The sequence below is a fragment of the Petaurus breviceps genome, unplaced genomic scaffold (assembly GCF_028583685.1).
Source record: "Petaurus breviceps papuanus isolate PSGF00001 unplaced genomic scaffold, PetGlider_PUasm1.0 90825, whole genome shotgun sequence".
NCBI classification, from domain to species: Eukaryota; Metazoa; Chordata; class Mammalia; order Diprotodontia; family Petauridae; genus Petaurus; species Petaurus breviceps.
The window spans coordinates 1,280,138-1,296,292 of NW_027187353.1; the positions used below are offsets into that span (position 1 = coordinate 1,280,138).

General features: G+C 43.2%; 1 protein-coding gene across 2 annotated transcripts in view; it reads left to right on the plus strand.

Annotated features, from left to right (window-relative positions):
• The first annotated feature begins 236 nt into the window (after positions 1-236).
• PSAP (prosaposin) overlaps positions 237-16,155 on the plus strand; it is a 41,084-nt gene continuing 25,165 nt past the window's right edge. Inside the window, exon 1 of one of the 2 annotated variants that reach the window (XM_069071096.1) lies at positions 237-395. In XM_069071096.1, coding sequence (XP_068927197.1) covers positions 353-395 — 43 coding nt within the window. In that variant the 5' untranslated portion in view covers positions 237-352. The remainder of the gene's footprint in view (positions 396-16,155) is intronic. The other variant, XM_069071095.1, reaches the window with a different exon arrangement.

Below are 16,155 nucleotides of genomic sequence, written 5' to 3' on the forward strand. Positions count from 1 at the left end.
GGCTTCCCCGTCCTCTCTCCTCCCGCTGAGGGAGCTGGATGGCTTAGAAGCATAGGCTCCACGCTTCTCCTGCTCTTTTCCACTCCGATCATTCTCATTTTCTCCCACATGCCCCTCCGCCCCACCCTGCCCCAGCCTACTCCTCCCCTCCTTTCCGCCCACTCCCTCCCCTGCCCACCCAGCTCGCGCAGGCGCTCTGGGCTGCTGAGTCAAGATCAGGCGGGCGGGGGCGGAGGCGGGGGCCGGGCCGAGGCCGCGCCTGCGCAGTGCGCAGCTCTGGCTACGCTGGGTTTTTAGCCGCGGCGCATCAGCTGACGCCCCGCATTGCAGATCGGCGGCGTCCACTGGAGCCATGTTGTGTGCTCTGCTCCTCCTGCCCAGCCTCCTGGGCGCGGGTAAGCCGGCTGGGGGCACACGGCGGGGATCCTCGCGAGGCCGCAGCGGCCCCCGCCCCCTCCCACTCTGCTGGTTCGGTCTGGGCTGGAGGCGCGCTTTGCGCACGCGCCCCTCCACTCCCCCCCCCCCCCCCCCCCGGGGGTGGGGGGGGGGGGCCCTGAGCTTCGGCTCAGCCAGCGACCCCCAACCCCGACCCTAGCCAGGGCAGGTTGTCCCTTGTTTCTCCTGGACCTCCCTGCCTGGCCCACCCCCTGTCTCCCTGGCAGGGGTCGGGGCGGGGGGAGCGTGACAGATGGGGTGGGGGGCGACAGATGGGTGCTGGGGCGGGGGGGGGGGGAGGGGATTCCATCCAGGCCCATGAATGCATAGTGTTCACTTGGGGGTGGGGTCCTGGGGTCTTCCCTTTGATGTCAGATCCCCTCCAAGAAGGCCTCTCTCCCCCCTCCCCTCTGGGCACTCGACCTTCCCCCGCCCTTCAGACGCCTGACGGACCCCTCCGCGATTCGCGGCTCTCCTGCCCTTGTGCACTGCGGCCAGCCGGCCCTTTCAGGTTTAGTAAGCATTTATTAATCGCCATCCCCGTGCAGGGTACTACGTTCCTTCCCCCGGCTAGTCTGGGAGCCTTCCATTACAGGCTAGGGAGGGGCTGTGTCCTCTCCCGAGGTTGGAGCCCCTCCAACACCTATCCTGGCGCTCTGCATACAGCAGGCGAACGCTAAATGCTGATTTAATGGGGGCATTGTACCCTGAGGGTCGGCGGCTTCTACACCTCTGCCCCCACATCTCTGTGCAGCCGTGGTGTGGGTATTAATAACTACCTGACCCAGCATGCTTTCTGGAATCTCTGCCTTTCCCTTCCTGCAGCCCGCCTTAATCAGCTGTTGACTGCAGGCCAGCCTCGGGAGAAGTGGCTTGAGCTGTATCCCTAGGGGGCTTAGGACTCCCAGTTTCAAAATCTCTTAGATGAGAGGCCTGGAAGGTGTCAGAAGTTTCTTTTCTGTTCCCAAACCCTATAAAATGCTGATTCATTTCATGGGCTTCAGTATTGCAGAACCCTTGGGATTTGAGCATGCAACTTTGTTTCAGGGGAAAGGTAGACACTCACTCGGAAGTTGATGTGTGCTGAACACTTATCATTCCTACATGGTGGGATTTATCCGTACAGTGTGGCTGATTGTTTGATCCAGAGTTTACAAATTGTCGCACACTGCAGTGCAAGTCTCTTCTTGGGATGGAGAGTCCTAGCGGGGAGCTCATAGGATCCTTAGCAGTTCTCTTCTGATATGGCCCCTACTATCATATGTGAGGAAAAGTGGACCTTCCCCCTCTCTCATACATACCGCCAACAGTTCAAGTCATGGTGATAGGAGGAAAAACTAGGAATGAGAAAGTCCATTCCCTTAGGTTCAGTTCAGACAATTATGTCCCTCTCGTACCATGCCCAGAATAGAAAGATGGGATAGAAGAATGAACAAGGGGGAAGCTAGATGGTATTAGGTGATAGAGCACCGGTGGCCCAGGAGTCCATATGATCTGAGTTCAAATATAGCCTTAGATGCTTATTAGCTGTGTGACCCTGGAAGAGTCACTTCAATTTCCTCCAAAAAAACCCAACCCATAAATAAGACAAAGTCCCTTAGTGGAGTTTATAGTGCCTTACTGGGGTTTATAATCTAGTAAAATGTGGCTATTGGAGAGCAAGATTGTCCATCAGAAGGTAGAAGACCCCCAAATGTGAGATTAAGGCTCAGACCATGCAATGGAGCATTTCCAGGATTTATTTTTAAGCTCCTTAAAAGAGGAAAATAAATATGGCTTACTTTAGATCCCTAAGCTTCAGTTCCTTTCTTATTTGGTTTACTAGCATGGCCCTTTTGAGACATTTGTTCAGTTCAGTTGTTTCTGACTGTGATCCCATTTGAGGTTTTCTTGGCAAAGATACTGAAGTGGTTTGCCTTTTCCTTCTCCAGCTGATTTCCAGATGAGGAAGATCAGGCAAACAGGGTTAAGTGACTTGCCCAGGGTCTCAGAGCTGATAAGTCTGGCTCTCTATCCACTAAGCCCCGCTGTGCTACCTACTGCCCCATAGTAGCATGCTCTTAAATGTTTGCTACTTGAAAATAGATGGAAAGACTTAATGGGAGTTAGTACAGTCCCTTTTTTCTTTTATTCTTCCTTAGCCACAGGGCAAGAAAATTCTTGGATTTTACTTGACAATAAATCCTTGAGATAGAAGTAAAGAGATTTGCTATGATAGGGATAAGATAATAAAAAATCAACTGTAACTTCTGAATCAAATGAATAACAGTATCGCCATGTTGTACATAATGGCTCATAAATTTTGCTGATTGACTCTAGAAGAAAAGGTCACCTTAATTCCCCGTTCCCTTGAAAACTTTAGCTCTTGTCTTCCTTAGATACTTAATTATTTCTACACAGTAGTTCATATAATCTCCTGTTTGGAATCTCCAAATGAGGGAAACCCTCCCCCCCCCCCCCAAATACTCTTCAGCAGTAGTTTGGGGGTTAAATTGTATTGGATTGTAAACTTCTTGAAGTCAGGGACTGTTTTTTGCCCTTTTTGGTGTCCCTGGTGCTTAAAGCTGTGCCTAGCATGTTAATTGATTAATTGAAATGTGGCAGTCATTAGTCAAAAATATTTCATTGCCCATTGTGGATAAAGGGGCATCTCCTTGGCTATCCTCAGGGTTAATTAAATTCATGGGTATGTAGTATTGGGCTTAATACAGGAATTCTGACTTGGCACGATGACTTTTTGACCTTTAGAGCACAGTACCTGGAACATACTAGATGATTTTGCTTTTATCCTTCAGTCAGGGAGAAGCTGCCATCTGAGTTGGGTGTTTTTAAAATTTTTTTTAATGCTTTATTAACTTTTGTTTCCGCCAGATTTTGAGTTACAAATATTCTCCCCGTTTTTCCCCTACCCACAGCACCAAAATAGCAGTCCCACAGGATATCCCCTCCTCCAATCTGCTCTCTCCCATACCCCTTTCGACTTTTCCAGTGGATCTCTATGCCTCAGTGCCTGTATATCTTTCCCAATTATGTGTAAGATGGTATTAACAATAGTATATATATATATATATATATTTGAATATTTGATTTTAAAACTTTCAATTCCAGATTCATTCCCTTCCTCCCTTGTCACCCACCCTTACTGGGAAGATAAGCAGTTCAGTATAGGATGTACATGTGTGGCTAATGCAAAACAATAACATAGTAGATATATTATAAAAGACTGACTATATTTCCCTCCCTCCTATCCCACCTCCCACTTGTTCTATTCTCTACTTTGATCCCATCCCTTTTCAAAAGTTGGTGCTTCCAACTTCCCTCCCCCCCCTCCCTTCCATCATCCCCCCTCTCATCCCCTTCCCCCTCTATTCTCCTAGAGGGTGAGATACCCTATTGAGTGTGTATTTCACTCCCTCCTCAAGCCAGATTCAATGGGAATAAAAAAATTCCCTTTTGCCTTCCTATTCTTCCCCTCCATTGTAACCATTTTCCTTTGCCTCTTCTGTATGAGATAGTTTACCCCAATCTGTCTTTCCCCATCTCCTCTCATTATATTCCTCTCACCTCTTAATTTCACCTTTTAAGTATCATCCCTTCCTGTTAAATTGGTCCTGTGCCCTCTATCTATGTATACCTGTAAACATATATACACACATTCACATATGTATTCATATGCCCATATACCCTCTAATACCATGTTTCCCTGATAATAAGACACTGTCTTATTAATTTTTTGGACAGAGAAACACCAGAGGGCTTATTTTCAGGGGAGGGCTTATTTTAATGAACATTGACAGCAATTTTAATAAACAGGTAAATGTGAACAAAAAAATGTACCTTTATTCAATAAGCAAATCACTGGGGAAGAACAGGATGACATGCTCACTGCTGCAGCTCTGATTGGATGCAGCTCGGAGCGCAGGGTGCATTTCACCCCGGGGGGGGGGGGGTGCATACAGAGGGTACCGTAATGTAGCGTGTAGCACAGGGGATCACCTTCACTACAGTAGCAATCTCAATAGGGCTTATTTTGGGGGAGGGCTTATTTTCGGGATAGGTCTTATTATTGGGGAAACACGGTATAGACATATATATATATTTCTAATCCCTTCAACTACTGAGAAAAGTTTCATCAGTTACAATTATTGTTTTTCCATGTAGGAATATTAATAGTTCAACTTTGATAAGTTCCTTATGATTTCTTTTCCCTGTTTACCTTCTCATGCTTCTCTTGCTTCTTGTATCTGAATGTCAAATTTTCTATTCAGCTGTTTTTTTCAGCAAGAATGCTTGAAAGTCCTCTATTCCACTGAATACCCATATTTCCCCCTGAAACATGATACTCAGTTTTGCTGGGTAGGTGACTCTTGGTTTTAATCCCAGCTCCTTTGACCTCTGGAATATCATATTCCAAGCCCTCAGTGTAGAAGCTGCCAGATCCTGGGTTATCCTGATTGTGTTTCCACAATATTTGACTTGTTTCTTCCTGGCTGCTTGTAATATTCTCTCCTTAATCTGGGAATTCTGGAACCTGGCTATAATATTCCTAGGAGTTTTCTTTTTGGGATCTTTTTCAGCAGATGATCGATGGATTCTTTCAACCTCTATTTTGCCCTCTGGCACTTAAAACATCAGGGCAGTTTTCTTTGAGAACTTCCTGGAGGATGATTTCTAGGTTCTTATTTTGGTCATAGCTTTCAGGTAGTCCAATAATTTTTAAATGATCTCTCCTGGATCTATTTTCCAGGTCAGTGGTTTTTCCCATGAGATATTTCACATTGCCTTCTATTCTTTCATTTGTTTGGATCTGTTTAACAGCATCTTGATTTCGCATAAAGTCATTAGGTTCCATTTGCTCCAATCTAATTCTGAAGCAATGATTCTCCTCAGTGAGCTTTTGAGATTCTTTTTCCATCTGGCAAATTCGACGTTTTAAGGCATTCTTCTCCTTATTGCCTTTTTGAGCCTCCTTTGCTGTTTGAGTCAGTCTGTTTTTTAAGGTATGATTTTCCTCAGTCAGGCTGTTGACTCTCATTTCATAATTTTCTTGCATTGTTCTCATTTCTCTTCCCAATTTTTCCTCTACTCTTATCTGCTTCTTAAGGTCCTCTATGGCCTGTAATCAGCTTGTATTTTCCTTTGAAGCTTTTGGTGCAGGAGTTCTGACTTCACTGTTTTCCTCCTGTTCCATGCTTTGCTCCTTTTTGTCCCCAAAATAGGAGTGTAATGTTGGAATCTTCTGTCTGCTTTGTTTCCTTTGCCTGCTCATTTTGCCTCTCAATTACTTGACTTTTGGGCTTTTTGCCACAATAGGACTCTGCCACCAGACAGGGGAGCTTTCTTCCCAAACGCTGGGGTTTTCTCAGCTGCTGGAGGTATTAGATGGGTGCTCTCTGTGAGGTCTCCACACTCTCTGGCAAGCTGGACACACACTCCAGGACCTCCACCCTAGACTGCAATCCAGATCCAAGCAGGTTAAAGCAAGAGCAATTACCCCTCAGACTGGTGCTTGGTCCCCCTATACTCTGCAGGCCGGGAGCTGAAGCCGCCTGGTGGCTCTGGCTGGCTTTGTGGGTGTCTCAGCAGCTTCCTGCCCCGGGAGTAAGAGCCAGACACTCCCACTTACTGGTCCCAAAGTCCAGACTGCACTGACCTCTCACTTTGTCCTTCTCATCTATGTGTTGATAAATCTGGAAATGGCCACAGCTGCTGCTGATCTGGAGTCTCTCTGGCCGAGGCTGGTCAGGCCCGCCCTGGGGCTAAAGCCATGGTGTGGTGCTGGGCTCGGCTCTATGCTGGATTCCTGCCGGCCTGCTGGGCTGTCCTCAGTGGGAGGTTAGCTTCTCTGTGTCATTTTGTGGGTTCTGCAGCTCCAAAGTTTGTTTAGAGTCCCCTTTTTACATGGATTGGGGAAGGTGGAAGCGGGAGCCCAGGGGAGGTCGTGCTTCTATTCTGCCATCTTGGCTCCACCCCCCTGAGTTAGGTTTTAAAAGATGTGAGGGGGAAGGGAGGACATTCCTCCAGGAACTGGAGATGACCAGAGGAACTCAGCTGAGAGATCAGGGCAAGAAGGAGTGAACCAGTAGGGCTAGAGAAGTATATGGCATCAGGTAGTGACATAAGCCTGGAAAGATGGGGTGCAGTGCCAGTAGTATAGACAAAGAGTTTGTATGTTAGTAGGTCTTGGCAGTACCAGAATTTCTTCTGCCCATGACTGGATCTCTGCATAAGAAAGACCATTCTCCTGTCACTAGGAAGGATGCCAAAGGCATTTGGAGCTGTCCAGAGAGCACAGATGGGAAGACCTGTAGGTCTCAGGAGATGCATCCTGAGGCTGTGGTAGCTGCAGGAATCCATAAAAGGAGATAAATGGGGAGTGTTGGGCTGGAGGTGGGCTTAAGAATTGATTTCTTGATTAAGAGGTGTAGAAGTAGGTAGAGTTGGATGACTCATAATCTAAATTGGGTAACTGGGAGATTGTAGGGAGTGGAAGGGCCTGGGGCTTGATTTGGGATGGTGGTTCTGTTGAAGTGGTAGGAGCAGGCCTGAGGGGAGAAAGATAAGCTCTGCCGCCCACAGGTTTCCTTTGCTGGGGGAAGTCTCAGTCCGTTTGAAATGTTTTGAGACATGACATTGCATAGAAGTGATTGAGACCAGAGAATAATGAAGTTAAGTCAAGGTATATAATGAGGCAAGGACCAAGGAGAGGGTCTTGTGGGAACCTCTGTCTTCTGGGGTTAGTTTAAGACATTGAGTAAAGGAGGAGGGATTTAGGAAGGGAAGACACAAACAGAGTAATGCTTTCTGTAGTAGTCTGAAGCCAAGGGAAAACAGTTATCTGGAAGGAAGGGTGGTTAGCTGTGCCAAATGCCCCAGAGGTCGATGAGGGGATTGGCAGCCACTTTGTTTAGGCATTAGGTGATCTTGGCCTCTAAAATAGATTTCACTTCTTTGATGGGCGTGGAAACCAAGAGATTCAAGAAAGGTAGTGAACAATTGTATGCATTAGGTGGAGATAAGTTTATTTTGAGAAATTTGTCATTGAAGGAGAGAATAGAAGAGAGTAGCCAGACTTGGGACAGGACTGGAGGAAAAAAGCTTTTTGGCAGATATTTATTTGTAGGCAAATGAGAAGGAGTCATGGCAGGTCATCTGTTACAGGTGACCGTGGGATGATGGCTGGAGCCTGGTCCTCTGAGGGGGCAGAGAATGAACTTAAAGCTGCAGGCACTGACCATTTCATGAAGATAAGATATGGTCATCATTTACAGGCTTTTCATATAGCTCCTGTTTATATGATACTTTATGGCTAGGATGGGCTTTGCCTGTGGAATCAAATTTAGTCCTAACAACCTTGATGGATGTTTTAGTGTTTTTTTCCTTGTGTGAATCTGTTAATTTCCTTGGTGTAGGCAGCTCCCATCAGAGCAGACAAGCATCAGCTAAGAAACTTAAGTCTTTGAGAATTGACTGAGAGACTGAGAAGTTTAAGGACCTAGCTCTGGGACACATAGGATGTGGCAAGAGTAGGACTTCAACCCAGGGCTTCTACTCCTCTCAGATACTGTCACTTTGTAACCATTGAAAGGTCCCATGGCCTACCTGAATAGCCGTGCCACCTAATCGGGAGAGGCAGGGCTATAATTCCTACCTTTTTATTCTAGAGGCTGGTAGGAAAACACAGATTAGAGTTAATTTTAAAGAGATAGTGTCATTTAGATCTTTAGTAAACCCAGAATCAAACTCTCAAAAGGAAGTCAGGTTATATTTCTTTTTTCTTTTTAAGCAATTGGGGTTAAGTAACTTGCTCAAGGTTACATGGCCAGGTGTTTCTGGGTGGGTGCTAAGTATCTGAGCCCAGATTCGATCCCCAGGTCATCCCAACACTGGGGCCGGTGCTCTTACTCGCTGAGCCTCCTGGCCACCCCTTATTTTTTCTTTAAAGGAAAATTAATGTTAATGAACAACTAAAATGACTTGTATACACAGAGCAGCAGAGGCGCGGGAGTGAAACCAAAACTATTCTGTACAGTTTGTTTTTCTTTTTAAATATACAAGGAATTCATGGTTCTCCAGTCTAGACAGAATTGTCATTTTTACTTTGTTGGCTCTGCCCACCCAAGGACAATTCATGTTTTTCCAGTTATTTAAGTCTGACTTTGTTTGTTTCTTTTTTTTAAGTGATTGAGGTTAAGTAATTTGCTCAAGGTTACATGGCCAGTTATTTTGTGTGGGTGCCAAGTATCCGAGGCTGGAACTGATCCTGGGTCACCTGACGCCAGGGCCGGCGCTCTTACTCACTGCACCACCTAGCTGCCCCCTTTTTTAAAGAAATTATTTTTTTTAATTTTTTTGTTTTTTGGAGGGCAATTGGGAGTCTGACTTTATTTGTATAAAAGGTGTTTATCATTATGTTCATTTAGTTCCTGTGATTATATTGGCAAGTAGACTCCAGTATTACATATTGTCTATGGTTATTTTAAACGAAATATCTTTTATCTCTTTTTGCAGGGCTTTGTTGGTAATATAGAAATGTTGGTTTTTTTTTTGTGGGTTTGTTTTATATCCTACTGCTTTACTAAAATTGTTGTTTCAACTAATTTTTTTAGTTAAATCTCTAGGATGTTCCAAGTATCTACATCATATCTGCAAAAAGAGAGTTTTATTACCTCATTGTCCATTCTGATGCCTTCAATTTCTTTTTCTATTACTAGCATTTCTAGTACAATATTGGATAATTTTGGTGATAATGGACATCCTTGCTTCACTCCTGATCTTATTGGGAAGGCTTCTAGCCTTTATTAAATATATCTAGCCCCATTAAAGATAATGCTTTGGTGAATGTTTATCATTTTAAGGAAAAACCCATTTATGCACTATGTTTTCAAGTGTTTCTTAAATAAGAACAAGTATTGTATTTTGTCCAAAACTTTTTCTGCTTTTATTGACATAAACATATGATTTTCTTACTAATATAATCAGTTATGTTAATAGATTTCCTAATATTGAGCCAGCCTTGCATTCTGGGTATAGATTCTACTTGATTACAATGTATGATCTGGATTTTTTTGCATCAATATATTCGTTAGTGAATTTGGTGTTTCTAGTTGTCGTTCTGTTTTTGTTCTTTGTGGTTTAGGTATCAACACTGTATTTTTTTCATAAAAGGAATTTGATAGGATTCTTTATTATTCCAAGTAATTTATTTAGTGTTGGAATTAGTTGATCTTTAAATGTTTGATAGAATTCGCTTGTAAATCCATCTGGTCCTGATGCATGGAAGCTCAGTTTACGGCCTGTTCAATTTCTTTTTCTAAAATAGGTTTATTTAGATAATTCTGATGTAGTCTTCTCAAAGCTGTGCTGCTTGTCTGATTCCTTCTGACCTTTAGTTCTCTGCATTTTAAAAGCATGTTTCAATGATCTTCCTTCCTGTTACAACCCTACCATAGCTCCTCTTTCACTCTTCCACTTCTTTTTCACCCCCCACCCCCTTCAGCAATTGGAAAAAAAAAGCCCAGAACCTCTGTAACCATTACGCAGTCAAGTGAAACAAGCAAATTTTCACATTGCCAGTCGGAGTCTCATTCTGCACCTTGAGTGCATCTCCTCTGATGAGTTGTATTCCTCATCCATCCTCTGGAATCATAGGTGGTCCTTACCTCATTTAAGCTTGTCTTTACAATGCACTTCCCTTTTCTTTTTTCTCTTTTTGGAGGGGAGAAAGCAGGGCAATTGGGGTTAAGTGACTTGCCGAAGGTCACATGGCTAGTTTTTGTGTTGTGTCTGAGCTCGGATTTGAACTCAGGTCCTCCTGACTTCAGGGCCTGTGCTCTATTCACTGCACCACCTGGCCTCGCAGCACTTTACTTTTCATCAGTTCATGTACATCTTCCTTGGTTTCCCCCAAATCATCCCTTTGGTCATTCCTAACAGTGCAGTTACTTCCATTATTTATAGATGGATGGCGTTCCTACACCATAATTTGTTTGCTCACTGGCTCCAGTCAGTATAGCCAGGCTTTATAATGGGAATAAGTCTCTAATCAAAATGGATCTCTCTGTTTTGGGGTGGTGGGTAGGGGAAAAATGGGGAGAAAATGTGTAACTCAAAATCTTGTGGAAATGAATGATGTAAACTAAAAAAAAAGAGAAAAAAAATGTCTCTCTTTTACCTGGAGCACTGTGTAAGGGGGGGGAGAGGGTGAGGAAGGCGGGGCTATAACTAAACACAGCGACATCCTTTACTGGGCCTGTTGACTGTAAATCTTGGGGTTACTTCTTAGTGGAGCCTGGCCAGGCATTCCTATTGAAGGTTATGGTTCAGGGCATTGGGATCAGGGCTCCTTTAATGAACACATCCAAGAAGACTTTGGTCTCTCTTTTTTATCTCTTTTTTTAATCTCTCTTTTTTATCTCTGTTTTTGTCACCTGATTTCTTCTCTTTATTACCAGGAGATGTTTTTGCTGGACTGGACAATAATATGGCTGAGTGGACTAATTGAGGAGATTGTGCTACGAGTTATTAATATGTATTTTCAACTTTGCACTTAAAGGTCTCATGAAATCTTTTCCCTTAAATTCCTTTCAGTGATCATTAGGTCTTGTATCGTTTATTCCTCTTGTATCCATAAGAGGTCAGTGTACAGTTTATTGCCCTGTCCCACTTATCCTTCTCCATCACAACAAGCAAGTAATAAGAATCTACATAAAAAGGGACGGCCAGGTAGCACAGCGAGTAAGAGCACCGGCTCCAGTGTTGAGAAGTCCTGGAGATCGAATCCCGGGCTCAGACACTTAGCACCCACCCAGAAACACCTGGCTGTGTAACCTTGAGCAAGTTACTTAACCCTGATTGCTTTAAAAAAAAAAAAAGAATCTACATAAAAAAGTTCTCAAGTTTTGTGTACTTTTGTATGTTTCATAAACGAGGCTCCAAATTGACAGGGACCTCAGGCCTTATCATAGGGTTTGGAGTCAGAAGGAATCTTAAATTATCTGGTTAAACCTCATTTTTACAGATAAGGAAACTGAGTCTCAGAGGTAAAGTGATAGTGATAGTCCCAAAACCACTTGATGAATCAGCAGGCATTTAATAAGTGCCTACTGTCCACCAGGTACTGTGTTGGGATACAGTCCCTGCTTTCAGGAGCTTACATTCTGTTGGAGGGAACAGAAAACATTTGTGTATAAATACAAAGTTTGCCAACACCAGTTTTCTGGCTGCCTGCCCTCATCTGCTCCAGCCATTGCCTCACCAAGACCCCCTTCTCCAGCATTGCTTGGGCCTGTTTGAAGACCTTTAGCGATTGGAACATCTTGTTTCTCAGGCATCCCGTTTGCTCTGGGACATTTCTAGTTATAAGGAATAAAAAAAAAATCATTCAGAATTGGTTTCTGAGACATATGTGCTGCCTTCTTCTGAGTGTTTGTGTTGGTCTGGGAGAAGACAGGAGGAGGTTAAAAACTGGGGCAGAGAACAGAGGGAAGGGAGAGAAGGGATGAACCTTTCATCCCTCTACTGTGGCTGTTGTTGCTAGTAATAAAAAACCTCAGAAGGAGCACAGGACAGGAAGGCAGAGAGGCTTGAAGCCTTCCCTTGGTTCTTGCCTGCCATAGATTCTTAAGGTCTGACCTGAGTTGGGGCATTGGAGATGGATTGGGCTGTGTGTGGCAAGGGAGTTGGCGTGGGGCTGATAGAGACACAAGGAGCTGCATCAAAGGGTAGAGACTGTGCTTAGAGTCCCCATCTCTTGGTGAATTGAAATAGATAATAAGCTCCTTTGTGGCATGTATGGTCTTTTTGCCCCCTGGAGACCTCATTTGTCACAGCTTCATCGCGTCCTGGTTTCTGGCGTAAAGCATCACCTAGGCAGCCAACTTTGCATCGTTCCACTTCTTATGACACCTGCTCACTCAATAGTCTGCAAGGGCTCTTAGCACACATTTCCTAATGTATGCCGAAATGTTCTTTTTTCTCCCTGCTACATATTTCCTGAAATATGTGCTAAAAGGTTTTGTAAAGTTTTATGTATATGATCTGACTTTTCAGATAGCTATAGTAGGTTAAAGAAACATTGAATCTGCATTCTCCTTCAAAGTCTGTTGAACCTGGCTATTTATCATGCTTGTGTCTTTCCTCACTTACACAAGTGCTGCCTTCACTTCCTTTTCTGTCACCTCTCCTAACTCTGAACTGAAATTGCTCTCCCTACGGTTACTCATGATCTCTTTTTTAATAGTATTTTATTTTTTCCCCTCAATTATATGTAAAGACAACTTTTAGCATTCATTTTCACAAAATATTGAATTCCAAATTTTTCTCCCTTCCCTTCCTTAAAATGGTAAGCAGTTTGATATGAATTATATATGTGCAGTCATGTAAAGCACATTTTCATATTAGTCATAGTTGTGAAAGAAGAAACAGACCAAAAGGAAAAAACTGCGGGGGGAAAAAAAAGGTGAACCTAATATGCTTCAAAATTGCATTCAGACTCCATAGTTCTTTCTCTGAATGTGGACAGCATTTTCCATCATGAGTCCTTTGTAATTATCTTGGATCATTCATTGTATTGCTGACAAGATCTGAGTCTTAGTTGTTGATCATTATATGATGTTGCTGTTAACTGTATATAATTTTCTCCTGGTTCTGCTCATTTCATTTTGCTTAAGTTCATGTAAATCTTTCCAGGTGTTTCTGAAATCTGCCTGCTCATCATTTCTTATTGCACAGTAGTATTCCATTACATTCATATGCCACAGCTTGTTCAGCCATTCACCAATTGATGGGCATCCCCTCAGTTTCCAATATCTTGCCATTATGAAAAGAGCTGGTTATAAATATTTTTGTGCATGTAGGTTCTTTCCCCCCTTTTATACTCTCTTTGGGATACAGACCTAGTTGTGGTACTGCTGGATCAAAGGGTATATGCACAGTTTGGTTGTGCTTTTGTCCATAGTTCCAAATTGTTCTCCAGAATGGTCGGATCAGTTCCCAGCTCCACCAGCAGTGCATAAGTGTCCGGATTTTCCTATATCTTCTTCAGTCTTTATCATTTTCCTTTTCTTTCATATTAGCTAGTCTGATAGGTGTGGGGAGGTATCTCTGAGTTGTTTTAATTTGCATTTCTCCAAGTGATGTAGGACATTTCTTCATATGACTATAGATACCTTTGATTTCTTCACCTGAAAACTGTCTGTTCATATCAATTGGGGTATGGATTATTTTCTTTTCTTTCTTTTCTTTACTTAGCTTTTGCCATATTTTCCAGTTTTCCCATCAGTTTTGGCAAATAGTGGGTTCTTATCCCAGAGGCTTAGGTCTTTGGGTTTGTCAAGCACTACGTTACTATGGTCATTTTCTACTGTTACCTAATCTGTTCCACTGATCTCCACTCATTTTTTAGCCCGTACCAGATAGTTTTGATGATCACTACTTTACAATACAGTTTGAGATCTTGTATAGGTAGGCTACCTTCCTTTGCATTTTTTCATTAATTCCCTTGACATTCTTGACCTTTTGTTCTTCCAGATGAATTTTATTGATATTTTTCCTAGCTCTATAAAATAGTTTTTTGGTAGTTTAACTGGTGTGACACTGAATAAGTAAATTAATGTAGGCAGAATTGTAATTTTTACTGCCCAGGAGCAATTGATATTTTTAAATTGTTTACATCCATCTGACTTTATTTGTGTGAAGTGTTTTGTAATTGTGTTCATATAGTTCCTGAGTTTGTCTTCCCAGGTAGACTCCCAAGTATTTTATATTGTTTACAGTTACCTAACGATCTCTTAATTGTCAAATATAGTAGCTTTTTCTCAGCCCTCCCTTTGTTTCTTAGCCCTCCCTTTGTTTACAACAAATAGTAATATCTTATTACAGCATTTATTTCTTCTTCTCTTAAGGCTAGCGGACTTGTACAAGGAGTTAGGAGAGCTACATCCTAACTGACAAACACAAGGATGAGAGAGCTTAAGTAGACTTTAGGATCATCCCAATTCAGAGTGGCTGTGCCACACACATTTATGATCCCCACAATGGTTTAATCATTGTATGAGAAAGGAATTTTCCTGATTGAATAAGCAGTAAATACAATAAAACAAGAGAGTTGACAAAGTGTTAATTGAAATTATGATCCAGAATATCTATGTTTTCTTTACCATTAATAATCCATAACATGGATCCAGAAAATATTAAGATAAGAAAATGTCCCATTACTCAAGTTAATGCCTTGAGTTGAGGGTCTCATCCTTAAGAACCGTAAAGTCAGCCTCATCGGCTTTGTTGACATAAGGAGAGGTATTCTCTGAGCTCACTCAGAGAGCAAGACAAAGCAGGGTCTGTTTGGAATTTATGATGTCAGGATGCCTACTTCCAGCCTTATCTAGTCTCTGGAGTTGCTGACATAGGAAAAGGCCTTTTTAAGCAGTCTGTTTGATTAATTCAGACGTTGGCCAAAATAGGATATTTAAGGATTATCACCATATGCAGATTTCAGTCTTATAATCACCCTCTTCTCCTTCCTGCTGCCTTCTCTAGGTTTTCAAAACATTGATCTCTCCAGGTTCTACTTGTCTGACCTGTCTTTGCCAGGTCTTCATCCGCCTCATGCAGCTCTGTCCTGGGCCTCTTACCTTCTCTGTCTACTGTTTTACTTCTATCTATCATCAGCTGCCATGTTTTCCATTATCATTCCATGCAGATGACTCTCAGGTCTGTTTGTCCAGTCCTAACCTCTCTCTTAAGAGAGAGACCTCCAGCCTCAAATCTCCAACTGCCTTAAGACATCATTAGGCACCAGCCTCTGCAGGTCTCATCCCACTTAATCCATCCTAACTAACCTGATAGCAACTCTGGTAGCTCCCTGTTACTGCCAGGATCAAATAGAAAATTATCTTTTAAAACGCGTTATAGCCTAGCCCCACCCTCCCTTGCCAATGTCCTCATACTGCACTCCCTTCCAAGTAGTCTGAAGCCCAGTGACTGCTTTTCTTGCTTCCTCAGACAAGACCCCACTCACCATCTCTCTACTACAAGAATTTTCAGGGGCTGTCCTCTCCTTCCCACCCCCCACCCAGCTACCCTCTCTGGAAGTCTCCCTCATCTCTGCCTCCTCAAATCCCAAGAAGCCTTTCCCTGCCCACTTTAAGTTCCCTGACCCCAGGTTAAGAACCCCTGGATTGCTGTGTATGGGATTATTGTAATGCCTGGGGGTGCTCATTTAGGCAAAGATATTGAAACTCTACCTTTGCCATAAGCATTCCTCCAGCATAATTTTCGAGCCCCAAGTTTTAATTTGCTTTTAGTTAGTGGCATTATGACAGTTCCATTAAAGCAACACATTTCACCTTGTCAGGCCTTCATTATGCAGAATAGCACTGGAATTCTCCCCCTCTTGTGTGTATGTGGGTGAAGAGTAAATAGGGGGAACCCATTCCTCTACCTCTCCCTTTAACCAAATGAACAGCTGTCGCTAACTCCCTGACCAAAGGCTTGATCTCTGGTTTCCTGAGTTTATACAAGATGCTACATTTTTTAATAAAGCAGTCCTAATCAGAGTCTCTGGTCACTATGCTGCATGTTGTGTACTGTACTGAGTTGCAATTCAGGACGACCCTCTCTATTTGTGACCTTCCTGACCATATTGAGGGAGCTGGTGAAGGACATTGTTGCTCCCTATGCACATACAAGAAAGGGTGTGTCTTGTTGCACTTCTAAGGC